The sequence below is a fragment of the Anarrhichthys ocellatus genome, unplaced genomic scaffold (assembly GCF_004355925.1).
Source record: "Anarrhichthys ocellatus isolate YVR2014 unplaced genomic scaffold, GSC_Weel_1.0 scaffold22, whole genome shotgun sequence".
NCBI lineage: Eukaryota > Metazoa > Chordata > Actinopteri > Perciformes > Anarhichadidae > Anarrhichthys > Anarrhichthys ocellatus.
Genome location: NW_022280052.1, coordinates 871,667 through 885,735, shown reverse-complemented (window position 1 = coordinate 885,735; position 14,069 = coordinate 871,667). Strand labels below are relative to the sequence as shown.

At 40.5% G+C, this 14,069-nt stretch overlaps 1 protein-coding gene across 1 annotated transcript in view; it reads right to left on the bottom strand.

The window, feature by feature from the left end:
• Positions 1-5,478, bottom strand: part of cunh1orf210 (chromosome unknown C1orf210 homolog) — a 7,018-nt gene extending 1,540 nt beyond the window's left edge. The window contains exons 1-3 of the mRNA XM_031859319.1: positions 5,345-5,478; positions 1,144-1,688; positions 701-895 (exon numbers count right to left, since the gene is read on the bottom strand). Of these exons, the coding sequence (XP_031715179.1) occupies positions 701-895; positions 1,144-1,201 (253 nt within the window). The 5' untranslated portion in view covers positions 1,202-1,688; positions 5,345-5,478. The remainder of the gene's footprint in view (positions 1-700; positions 896-1,143; positions 1,689-5,344) is intronic.
• Between the last annotated feature and the right edge of the window lie 8,591 nt (positions 5,479-14,069).

Sequence of the window (14,069 nt, the reverse complement as noted above, 5' to 3'; positions counted from 1 at the left end):
GGGGGGGGTGGTCTTACAAATGCACACTGCACTGTTTGAAGCACAAGAAAAAAGATTTAGAAAGTTAAATGTAATGGTGTTGGCTCTTCTTGTTTCAGACTCGGCTTGTAGTGTGCAGTGCTCTTGTGTCACTTTGTGTAAAACATGTGTGGACGTGTCATTACAATTACATGTGTCATGTTTTTTGGTTCTTCATGTTAGCCACAACCTTGCTAATTTGTTTTTATTGTTTTGGCCACATGGGAGCAGCAACAAGACATTGGCATCTTCTTATAAAGGAATATAATATAATAATTATTATTATTGTTAATCTACATAAAATAATAATATGTTTTCACACCTAGCTAGTTGCTTACTTTGTCTGTCTCCAGCTTGGTGTTAGGCAGGTGGCGTTCACTCTGTTTTTCAGAGCTTTTAGTGGAAAAATATGCTTAATGCTTCAACACTAAAATGCTTCATATGGTTTTTTTGGTCTTTTTCTCTGCATTCTAATATTTATTCCAGACTAAAACGTAAAAGCTCCTGTGAAGTAGGATGAAGTTGAATAGTACAACAAAAGCATCGCAGCTTTTGGACGAGGGTTCATGCTGAACACAAACAGGCTGTGGTCTCAAATATAGCGCCACTTTTACCTACCGCGCCATTAAAAAGGAAGGTTTGTTATATTAAGGTATGCTTTATGGGTTAAAAAAACACCAACCTGAGGGGTCACACTGGCTGACAGTGTCTGTCTCCGTCAGCCGCGTGTGCCTGTAGCTGGCCAGGTAGCGCCGGACCACCTGGCATTTAGCTAGAAGGGCGATAAGAATGGAGATGGAGATAGCTGTGGCCAGGACAGCCACCAGGAACTCCCAGTTGTGAGATTTATATTTTGGTGTCTGGGTTGCCAGCGTGACTGCAAGAGAGGGAAATTAATCGCACACCTTGTCATTGTGGAAAGCACCTTAAGAACCAAATCTCGGCTCCCACCACAAACCAGGTGGACCAAACGTTTAGTCCTTCATCATTCATTTTTAGATGGCTGTCTTCACCAAAAATGATCAATACCCAGATTTAGACTAAACTGCCGAGACTCCAAGTACATTTTTCTGAAGATAAATTCATTGTTTCTGTTTAACATTGCAGTCGTAACTGCATTCTTACCGTTTTGTGTTGCTGTTGGTGTAGCTGTAGAGAGCATGCTATTTGATGATGGTTCCATCTGGCTTTGCTCTTGTTTGTTTCAGTCTCTTTTGGGGAATGACTTCTCCTCTGCGACTCAATTTCCTTCTTGTTGGATGCTCTTGCTTTGGGGCACCATCGACTCTAGCATGAAGCCATGGATATTGTCAGTCAAAGAACAGTTTTTCGTGACCTGCCAATGTTATGCCTGGAGAAGAGGTTTTAATTCCTTCTCCAACCGGTGTTTGGGAATGTGCAACAAAGCTGCTTACTGCTGCACTGTCTTCAGCAGGTAAAAAACAAATGGGATCAGAGGGAAATGTTGCAGGGCAGGCATCTCCCCAGATGAGGGAGGTAGTTGTCTGGAAGATTTCTGCTGACCAGTAGGGAATTAAACCTTTAAAGCTCCACTAGATGGTGAGGTTGAGTGACAGGGTTGGTTCAGCAACAAGTTAAAGGTGGTGGCAGCATTGTCATCCTATGAGTGGAAGTATGAGCCCGCGTCCTCTGGCTCTGGTCAATTGAGGCTTTAGAGAAAGTGTGAAATAGAAATAGCGAGTTAAATCAGTATGAATCACACATACTATCACACTTGCAGTAGAATACAATATCAGTAAACTCCAATGCCCCCGTATCCCACTTGCATTGTGGCTTTGAATTCTTTTGGAGTCTTTGTGCCAGCAAATGCATATTTTATAACTGAACCACACAAAAAGAACTTGAAAAATCAAATGACCTAAATATTTCACTTAGTATGTATGAAGAGTGAGAGTGTCATCATGAAAAGGAGACGCTGCCTGGATCCTCTGAATCTAGAAGTCATAATTGAGTACAAGCTGTCAGGAGCTCAGGAGGATGTCATCCACAACAGGAAAAGTGTGTCGCAAACAGGAAGGTCCCGCATACTGCAGGACCTTCCTCCGTAGGTCTAGCTGACACAAAGCGCTGGTGAAATCACTGTGTGTGTGTGTGTGTGTGTGTGTGTGTGTGTGTGTGTGTGTGTGTGTGTGTGTGTGTGTGTGTGTGTGTGAAATAATCTGACAACAGGGATCAACACTAACTTTTAAAAGTGTCTGTAAAGCTGGCAACCAGGCATCAGCTTTTCATTGCCGAAACTGAAAACACGATTGCCATTTTTACTCCCCTTCTATTTTGAGAGAGTAATATACTCTCCAGTTATACGTCATTGCTGATGCAACAAATATATTTGATCTGGGGTGCACATTTTGCTGTTTTTTGGCACAATTTTGTTTATTTGTTGAAAGGCCAATAATTGGTTGCCAATATCTCAAAATGGTGTCCAATGGCCACCTGGCAATGTATCCCTCCAAGCTTGCTACAATACAGGAGTCACACACTAAATGAAGCTCAAAGGGCAATGGAAGCCTACCAGACATTATTTGTTTATAACAACAAACATGCCACATGGCCAATATATAAAGGAGATGCAGATGAAAAATGCAATAGGAGAAATACACTTTTTTACATTTTTGGTAGAGCATTCAATAAGAAGCTACGGCCAGCAGCAGATTAGTTTAGATTAGCCAAAAATGAGTCAGACATTTGATCCTCCTCAAAATGTTTCAAAGATTTGTCATTCAATATATCATTTTCTAATGGTTTTTCTAATGTTTTATGTTTTTCAGATGTTTTTAAAAATCTAACTTTACAACCAATAAAAGAGGCCATTTGTTTGCTGTAATGTGAATTCAAGCTTACATTTGTTTTCTATGTCAAGGATTATATTTGTTTGGTTTGCAATGGACAGAAGCAGAGGTTCCCGTGCAGAAAGCAGAATATGTGGGCATGAATCTGAGCTATAAGAATAGTTCAACATTTTTGAAAATAGCACAAAGACCTGGCTCTGTCCAAAAGTAACAAATTCTGCCAACCGGCACCTTTTAAAGCTCACCAATTAACCCAATATTATTAGTTTGTGTAATCCCCAGTCTTGGTACAATCAACACTGAAGGCACTTGCAAATGACACGGTACAAAATGTAAACCATACTTCGGTGTTCCATTTTTACCTCTTTATTTAAGATTTCATTAAACTTGTTTTTTTTTTTCTTTGTACAAAATGTACCAGAACACTGGCAACGAGTAAGAAGATTTTGGGTAGATAATAATAATGACTTTTATTTTTTTATCATACTCTCTAAACTAAAAAGGCAATCTGGTTTGAATCAACACCAAACACTATTACTGTGCTTGTTTACAAGATATTTATTGAGGGACCATTAAGTGCATCTTTGGATGGATGGAAAAAACAACACTGAATGGAAAAGCTATTGACTCTTTCAGCCCATAAAGAATTCATAAACAGCTACTGATTGGCAGTGTTGGCTGTAAACACACCAACAGCTGCCTTTGTCTCTTCCTGTTCTGTCCTCACACATGCAAAGCACTACAAAATATACAAACCAAGCAGCACAGCACCGGGAGTTATAGGAGAGAAGGAGTGTTTGTATGTGAGCACGCATGTGTAAGAGGCTACGTTTGCATCTTTGTCTGCGTTTGAATATCATTCTCAAAGGGGGAAGTCAGTTTTTCTTAGTCATTCTTTGTTTCAGTGCCCCAAATTGTGAGTGCAGTGTCAGTTTATAGACACTAATGATGGCCAGAGGGGGTGAAAAATGTTTTTTCTGTCATCAAACTGAATTAAACATCAAAATTAGATTCTTCTCGCTCAGTGTGATCACATTCCTTTGAACAGGAAAATTAACTGTTAACAGTTTTAGGGTTTGAAATTTGATTATGCTGGTGGAGATGTCAACTTGTGCACATTTAATGAGTACTGAACTTCAATACAACTTTGAGGAAATTGTACTTTTCTTGAGTACTGTGCAACTTTTTATTTCAATTTTCTAATTGCAATTCAGAAGTAAATATTGTACTTCTTACTCCACTACATGTATTTGACTGTAGGGTCGCGTGGCCCCTTGTTCGAGTTGTAAGCATCTGTAACCAATAACACATTTTCCTCATAAACTTCTCAGATGGTTTTAGGGCCAAAGTGTCCAATATTTCACCCAAAGAGGTGCCAAATACTCATTTGTATAAAAGAACCGTCTCATTTGTGATGCACCACAGAAAATCAAAGAGACGTCCTTCTGTTGACCCTCAACCCAGCAACCCACAGAGCAACTTGCAGCAAGCCTCCCTCTTATTCCACTGCCAAGATCTGTACTTCTGTCTTGCTTTGAAAATGTTGTGGAGGAGTCGGGCTGCACTGTGCTATTGTTTGTCAAGGATAATGGCATAAGGTCAGCTGACAGAGACATTGTTTACGAGCGTGATTATTAAACGCACACACTGTAAACCACATAGCCTGCATGAATAAGTATTCAACTATTGCACTTTTCTTCCCTTTTAAGTTTAATTGAAGCAAGGTCATAATTAAGTTAAGTGTCCTCAAATGTCACGTTTGTTTTTTGCCTTTCAGCCCTGGAATAATAGTGTCAACAGAGAGACCCCACACAATGAGTAAAAGCCGGCCATATTAACGTTTAGCTAATAGAACAACACACTAACTTGCATCATGACCACATACTATGATCTTTAAAGATGGCTCCTTTATAACATATACACTGTAGATCTGAATGTGTGCTTCTCAAAGAGTGAAAAGACAATGAAAACAAAGTGAGAGTATAGGCTGCTAATGGTGCGTTACTGTTTTGGGTGAAAACAGCAAGTGGCCAACATGACACAGGTGCAGGAAAAGGTTTGGCTAGCGGGTCACTGAAATGAAAACACTTTGGCGATGTGTCTTTTCTGTATTGAGGAAGAACGGCCTTCATGAACTGCTACAGCACTGAATAACTGCAACGTAGAACAATATATACAAGATATGATTTAATTTGTTGCGGTGCTCCAAATGTATAAATTAGGTCTATTAGTACATTTTACTGGCAGCACCTTCTTCAGTCTGTCCTCCTATTTGGTTAAAAACCCAAAATAAACATATCTACGAATATACTGTTTTGAAGCATATACTGAGCACATTTTTCAGCATGTTGTGACATTTTAGTACATTGGTAATTATTGCAAACAGTTCACAAGATAAGCTGTATGCCAACAAGAAAGTCAAGACAGTCATGTGTGATCTTTACATAGTGCAACAGCGTCTGTGAACTGTAGGTCTCACATTTAGAAGAGCGGCTGTTGTTAATTTCCAGTCTTACCTGATCACCTGTCTGTGGTTTCTTCTAGCTTCTGCGAGTTCACCTGTTGTCTGTCTGCTCTCACGTTTCACATCAGCCTTTCTTTTTTTTTTTTGCTTTCTCTGTAAAATGGAGAGATGTTGTGCAAAGGTTGAACGAGGTGTGCTCTGCAGTTACTTCCCAGAAGGACAAGTTAATGAGTAACTTTCTAACTAAGGTGTACTCCCTCCCACCTACTGTTGAGTCTCCCTGGCCAATGGCACAGCAGACCTGTTCAGGGCCACTGTTGTCACTCAGAGGTGCCAAACCAGGAAGAGGTAAAATATTAGCAATATGTCATGTTTGAAAATGATAACTACCAGTGTGCGTTTACAAGTGAAGCTGTGAGCAACCGGTCAAACCTGTTTTTTTTGCAAATATATTTTCTGTTAGTGCAGCTGCAGTTCCAGTGGGTAATCAAATAATCTTGTTTGATATCTGCTTTGTATGTCTTTTGACTCTTGTAGTGTGTGTGTGAGACAGGAGTTTAGTTAGTATGCCTGCCAGGAGCCACGCCTTTGCTTTGTTTATCTAAAATGTAAACCCTCCCCTCAGTCCTTTTCAGATAAGGGAGGAAATCAGACAAGATACAGTTTTGTTTGTTTAAGACGTACAGCCCGAGGGAAGAGAGCAGACCTCTGGTGGCTGTGAAAGGAAAAGCGAGGTAACCCTGAAAACAATAGGGGCACTTCCTGGCCACTCTGCATCTCTACATCTTCCTCCCTTACTCTTCCTCCTTCCCTTCCTCCATATGTTCCAGGATGCTTCAGCTGCATGTCTTGGGGCAGATGGCAGGGACAAGGATGGGTTGGGACAGTAAAATGATAACTCAGCATCAGCTGTAAGAAACAGTAGGGGATTCCCACCACAGATACTAGGGGCTGTTTGCTGTTGTTTGGCTGTTGGATTATAGTCATGTCATGCTTTTTCTATTCATTATCTAAAAAAAAAGACCTGATCATCGATAGCAAAAATGATACTTTTATGATCATTGTGGGTAAATTTGGTCATTGCAGGAAAAGTACAGAGTTTGATTGGGATACGTATAAGTAATATCTTTATTTAACATGCGTTCACGGATGTTTTGAACACTTGGGGGCAGCAAAAACAAGCTGTTATCACAACAGACTCGATATCGCTTTTCATCTTGTTAGTAAAGAGTTGCTTATTTACACACCGAGTGTATGGAGAGTAGCGTTCATTTAAAGTTGTGTTTGTGTCCAAGTGTAATATGCACTCTACTTTTAGCTCTATCTTGCGCTCCACCAACTCATGAGAGAAATATGTGTCTCTTAAACTGCGAAAAGCTCCACCATGCTCCACACTGTACATGACACAACGGTCAAATAAGGAAAGGTGCACAATCGTTAATGTAAAATTTACGGATAGAAAGTAAATGTGACCTTGTGCACAGAAGAAAATTACATCTAGACAGCTGTAGCTGTGATCAATGTCTTATCGGAAAGGTATTTTAGTTCATATTTTTCAAAATGATTAAGATTTGGATGCATATTTCATGTCAAACGTTTTGATGGTAATGTCTTTCCGTCCATTTGGACGAACATAAACAAGGTAATTAGTGACACCAGCTGTATTCAGATTCTGGATAAGACTTTTGCAAGAGACCAGGGACTCCCCCCTCCCCCCTTTTTTTTCTACCATGGGATGTTTACTGTTTGTCCTCTCAGTGAAGTGGTGGAGGTTGGGTCTGATGTCAAGGCCCCTCTGTGGGCAAGATGTGAAGGCCTTGTTAAGTCTTTTAAGAGGAGGGAAATAACAACACGTGTCGCACTGTACATAACAATGGACAGTTGGTTGAGGAAGAGCTATGTGACAAACAAGCCTGGTGATTAAGCATCAAGAAGAGACGCGCAACAGGCTCAAATGATTTTTTTCTTGCCTCTTATAAAATCCCCTGCTGCAGCCATTGTGATGTGCATCCACCCAAGTGTCAATTTTACAAGGTGACAGATGCAAATTGTGCACATTTTTGCGAGTCCATATGTAAGCACCATCTGGAAATATGATAATGTGAGCGAGGCTCCCTGCACATCTGTAAATCTGTCAATGAAACAGCTGCAGTTTTATTTAAAGCCAGCATTATTCTCATTCTCATTCTTGCAATGAGTTGTATGTTAAATGTGATACTTTATATCTGGGCTCTAATTGTTTTAATCAAGGTGCTATGTGAAATGTGCTTCACCCACTTTCAACATAAAGGTTGTTTAAATTTCATCTAAATTTAATTTAATGTAAGATTTCCTTGACTCACTAACCTGCAGTGGGAAGAGTCTGTATTTGTTTGTCTTGAGTTTCTGCCATGTCTTGCAGGCGTAAAACTGTATATATAGAAAGACATGAATATTACTTTAGTAGTATTACTAGTTATTCTCTTTAATGGTGGGGGTGTTTATTTTGTTTGACTTCTTACTCTTCAAGGTGGATGAAAATGAAGTCAAACTTAAAACTGGATACCAAAAGCATTCAAGCCCACGTTTAATTACCTGAATGCTTCCCTTGTGAGGAAAATGATTTATCCAAATGGCGTGTTAATCATAGTCTGTAATATCCTGCTGTTTGTTTTGGATGTCATGGTTGTGTGAACGCACTCTAAAAGACTAACAATAGGCTGACTGATAAACTCGCTGTAGACAAATGTCACAGGCACACAAACACACACTTATGGAAGTTTAAAGTCATAGCTGTATTAAGAATATCAGCGACTCCATGTGTTGCACCATTGCCTGGTTAGTGGAGATCTTAGGGAGAACTTGGGGAGATTGATGTAAAAGTCAGTTTTTATAAGATCCAACTGTGCATATTTCTAATCCCTTGGTGAATGCTGTGAGAATATTTATGAGTAAAGTGAGCGTGCTGCATGATTTAGTAATGCTTCAGCAAGGAATTTGTGTTCCAAAGGCCTCATATGGTGGTGATAATGACTCAGTATGAAAGACTGAGTAATACTACTTTTTCAGGTTAGCCCTGCAGAAGAGATCTGTGCTTCCTCTACAGGGGTTCAGTCTGTGTGCAGTAGGGAATCATTTGGAGGCGCACACTATTTGGCTTTAATTAAACCAATACACACATTTAGCTGTTTGAAATCCCTAGATGGATCCATTCTCATGCATTTTGGATGGAAGCCTCTAGAAAGCTTAAATAGCATGCCATTTATGTCTACAAATGCTGGGGTGGTCAATGCAGAAGTCTATAACGCAGGAACCTAGTTCAGCTGAAATGGTTTTGTTCACACTGTTATAAAATATCTATATTGTGATTTTTGCAAGATAACTCCTTGTGAAGAAGGCATTCACAAATAATTAATCCGTGATTAGGGCAAGAATCATGAATCACTGTGGATTGAACTTTTTACTGAAAGTTACCTGCTCTTTTTTCAGTCGCGCCAAACCAACGAATAATCTTTTTAAACAAATGCCTTCGCACGCTTAATCCCAATGGAAGCACAAAGAATGTTGCATTTCTAAAAAAAAACTGGATCTCCCACAGGGCTTGCACTTTATCAGAGCTATTGTATGCAGAGCGACACTGTGTAGCATGTAAGAAAATGTTTTAAACCAACGTCTTCATTAAGTGCGGGTGCGTGCATGCTTTGGCGCCAGCAGCCACCCAGCTCTCTCTTGCTGTGTCCTTCTTACTCGCTGGCTGATGGGAACGACTGCAAAACTGTGTGAGCATGTGTTTGAGTCGGTGTGTGTTGAGCAAACAGCTATCAGACAGGAGCCGAGACCCTCCACCTCCACCCCTGCCGCCACCTCCACAGGCCTTTTCCTGCCTGTAGGGTGATTCCTGCCCCTGCGCTCCCTCCACTTCCTTCACACACATATCAGCCTCCAGCAGCAGTACCTCTTCCTGAATCTGGCTCAAGTTCTCTGGACACTGTGGACAAGCAACAACAGTCCATCCATCTCTCTTTATCTGTCTCTACTTCATTGCTTTCCCTGCTTTCTTTAACTTTCACAGACCAATATTGTATCATTTGAATTCATCATCTCACATCATTTCCCCGGGTAACACGATGTTGAATAGTTCTCCTGGGGCATCTACAACTGTGCACTTAAAGAACTTTTGCACAAAGTCTCTGCTCTTGCATTTTTCTGCCTTTCAGCACATCACTCCCAGGGTGTTATCCAACTTCCTTAAACACGCCTGCAATATTCCAGACACGTTGGCTGGATTTAATACCACTCCCTTTCCACAATTTCCTTGATACGCATGTTCCAATGGGACAGATACTATATTTCTTTAATTAGGATTTTGCACTAACTAGCATAATAATAGCAATGAAAAAAACAGCTGTTCCAATGTTTAGCATCTGGCATTGGCTAACAGAGTAGAAAATAAAACTATGTCGTGCCAATGTGAGACATGCAGCTTTTTTTTACCCCACTCTCCTTTTACTTTTTATCTTGCTGAGTGTGCTGACTGTCTGAAATCATGTCATCCTACATGATCCTACTGGAGGAAGCCTTTTCACATTAAACCCACTCTACTGGTCGACTACATGCTGTTATGATTAGGGCTTCCTTAGTCTGATCCAGAGGCTTTCCAAAACACCAGTAATGAGGTGTGTGCGGTTGTGTATGTGCAGTACCTTCACAAGGTCAGTAGTGGAAATAACATCAACACCCATCAACATCCCTGACTACATGGAGGGTTTGTTTGGTGTCAGGCTGCTCTCTCACCCTGCTCTGCATCTGGTGATGGACCCAGATCACCACATCCCCATTCTCAGTGCCCCAGCCTCACCCCAGGAGGCAGATTGGGAGACTAGAGGTTGGGGGGGGGGGGGCATATTGTTTTTTCCAGTGTGGGACTGATGAATGGACAGGAAGAGAAAGTTTAGGAACATGTTACTTCACCCCGATTACATTTGTGTGTGATCATAAGTCTGTGTGTGTGTGTGTGTGTGTGTGTGTGTGTGTGCGTGTGTGTAGTATAGAGGTGAAGGATTATGAATGTGTATATACTTACAAGTACACGTTCATATTTATATCATCTAGAGTTATATTATCTTACAAAGATAAGATGATATGGCACGTAGTCCACAACTCATCAACTGTGCACATCCTGCTGCTCACCCTGTGGCCATGATGACTTTGTATATTCTAGTCCATTGTCAAATCATTTCCGGGTATTCCATGTGTTGATCCATCTATCCATCAACCTTAGGGTTGCTTTAATGGAAGATCTTCTTTGTGGGAAAGTAGGCCTATACAGTGGAAAGTGACGTATGGGGAGAAAGTATGGGAGAGAAAAGGAAGCGACATGTGATAAAGGTTGGAAACCATTATTTTAGTGCTGCATCTCCCAAATGTGTTTGCATGCCTGTAAAATATTTGCCTTATGTACAGCTGTTGACGAAAATGTCATTAGTTTTTTAGGTATTTGGTCATAAAGCGAAGTATTAGAGAAATGGGAATTTAAAACTAATAATGGCGCTAGATGAAGAGTTAAGATCAACAAAGGCTTTACAATTCATCCTGAGGGAGACATAACTGTCTGTACCAAATTTCATGATGATCCATCCGATAATTGTTGAGAAATGTTACTTAAACTACAAATATCAACCTCAGGGTGGCGCTGGAGAAGAAGTCCAGTCAGTGGATCACCAAAGTCATTGGGATTTATCCACTGGTCACCGGGGATATCAAATTTCATGGCAATCCATTTAGTATTCGTTAAGATACTTTTAGTCTGGACCAAAGTGAAAAACACACACAGCTAAACATTGCAATCGCCCGAGAGCCTCACCAAAAACTGTGGCTAAAACTGTGCATAGTTGAAATAAAGACATTGATTCTGGCATGGACTTTTATAAATGAATCCATGTTCACAATGTGACAGCAACAGCTGGGAACTGGGGTCATTCTCAATCCCCTACGAACGGCACTCAACTCATTACCAACTTCTTCTGACTACCAATGTGTCAAATACCGCAGCTTGGTCAGCATTATTTGACGTGTTGGGGTGAGAACGTGTTTGGATTACATGGTGGCTACAGTCAGAAATGCAGGTCATTGGCCTAACTCCAGTGGAAAATGGAGCTTGGAAGATAGTGTGGCAGTTTGCCACCATGTAGGAAATCTCCTTGCTTTTAAAAACATATTCAGAACGTCCATAGACATGATACTGAAATGATCAAGGCTTTAGAGTACTTTGTCTTTGCGGAAATCCCACTTTCTAAGAAGGGGTAAAATGCTCACACACATAATGTATCTCAAAATCTGTCTGTATCTATGTGTCTTTCATCATCTTTACCCTATCGCTTAAAACACGTTTCTCTCTCACACACACACACACACACACACACAAACATTAATGTAATCACACTCTCAAGCGAACACTCACACATGATTTGTGTCTTTCATGGTCTCCATGATCCTTGGGAAGGGTTCCTTTATCAGGCAACATGAGGTATGTTGGGATGGAGGAGGTCAGGGGTTTGTAAGTGCAGTTTGGGAGGAATTGAGGGGGGAATTAAGGGGCCTAAGAGGTGTGAGTGACACCTTTGCTTAGGCTCCCAGGGCCCAGTAGGATCAGTGCGTGTGGAGCCGGGCCAGATCGCCACACAATGAGAGGAAATGGGAATTTAATACAAACTTTCTCACAAAGTCTCAGAGACCTCCCGCCTCTGTTGCCGGTCTCACTTCCAGACACCCCCAGCTTTGCCATCACCACCTCCACTACAACCACAACAAAATGTCAGAAACAACTAAAACATACTTGGGAGCGTGCTGCTGTAACATTTTGACACAATTTAGGTGATATTTCCTGACAATTACTTTTCAAAATGGAATTTGTGAATAATGATGCTCAAGAATAGGAACCAAAAATATTCCGGACAAGCTTAGACACAAGGTGTTCAATTGTAATACCATACACAGTAGCTGGTTGCATGACCCAACCCATTGTCAGCAAAATATGTGATTAGCACTTTTACATTAAGTCATGGATTTATTTCCTTGTTGCCTTGTTGTTACAGTATTTCAAAAGCAATCAAATATTGAAACACACACACCTTTTAAAAGGAACTTATGCTCTTTTGCCTTCAGCTTAAGAAACAGCACATCCTCTTTCTTTCTTTGATTATTTGCAGGGTTGAACAAGATTGTTCAAGATTGTTTGTTGCACTGTTGTTATAACGGGAAGCAATGTTGTGCTTTTTGAACTTGGCCAGCAGACACACTGAGCAGTAAGCCTTTATCTGATAATGTCATAAAGCAAGTGCTGGTCACTTTAACAACAAACACACTTCATAATTACTACAGGGCAACAAAGGCTTTTGTATACAATGGCTAATGTATGAGGAGCACAGTGTCCTCCACCCTGCAGAATCATTTCCTTTACTTATATACACATGCATGGACACACACACAAAGTACTCTATATACATACACTATATAGTTTCACATCAATGCACCATCACATATGAACACACATGCTCATGCACATATACATACTCACACAAAACCACCACTGCTTTCTGGCTCCTGATAGTCTTAATGCAGCCAGAGCATCTGTGTTGACCCAGCCTTTGGTCTTCATCCCTTTGGCTTCCAATAGAGGCTCCACTAAGTTGTGTGGGCAGCATGCAGCACTTTTCAATCTTTTCTCTATTTGCACTCCTTCCTTTGCTCTTCTCCTCATTTGATTCATTCAACTTTAATCCCAGAGTCTACAACATTCTGCAAAACCTGCAATCATTTTATCAGAAAATTGCTTAAATTCAAGACTAGTTTTAAAATACAGTTTGTTGCTTGCATTCAGTTTTATTATAAGCTTTTGGCCACATTGTACATAAGCATGTGCTGCAACCAGTACTGTGCAGTTAGCAGTCTGCTCTTGACAGTTCAGTTTTATTGTTCTCACTGTTAAGCCCATTCCGGTTTTTGAAGTGAGAGAGGAAATAAGATGTTCTTTTGAAATAAATATTTCTGGCTTCTGAGCTACACAGGTCACACTAACAGGCCAAGACCCTTTGTTTGCAAAAAGTCAAAATGGAAACACTGTGATTTGTAGACGAAACAGCTCCAATGTGGGTGTACCCATTTCAGTTTTAATTTGATCTCTTTTTACCTCAGCTAATTGAACCAGCAGGGCGTGTCCTTTGATTATGGTTTTCAGTGTATCTTTCATGCACTATTTAACATCATTTTCTTTTTCATAATTGACATCAATGTGCGCACACTTTGCAAATAATTATATTACTTAATTCTGTGTTATTATGATAATTAAACATACAACTGAATATTCTTTGCAGGCCAAAGAAATCCATGTGAGCTCTTGAAATCGAAAACAGGATATCTTAAACAATAAGAAGTCCAGTCAACTTCAAGTCGATTGTCTGAAGCCGCAAGGAAGTGTAAAGAAAACATCAAATCAGTCCACAGTTTTTGCAGAGAAAATGAGAAAAGGCGTGTGCAGTTTCAATGAGACAGTGCAGCACTTTTCAAAGATTGGGCCAGAAATGGCAGAATAGACACAACAAGCATATTGTTCAAAATGTCCTGAGACTGACTTTAACAGTGAGGGAAGAGGGGAGGCTGGCCATAAAGGCTGCAAGGAGTGTAACTAACTCATTGAAGTGAAAGAACAAAGCTGTTGCATTTGGCAAAACATGATACCCGCTGCTGCTGCATTTGGTGTTTTACAGTATCTTAACAAAGAAAAGCAGGGCAGCAATAAA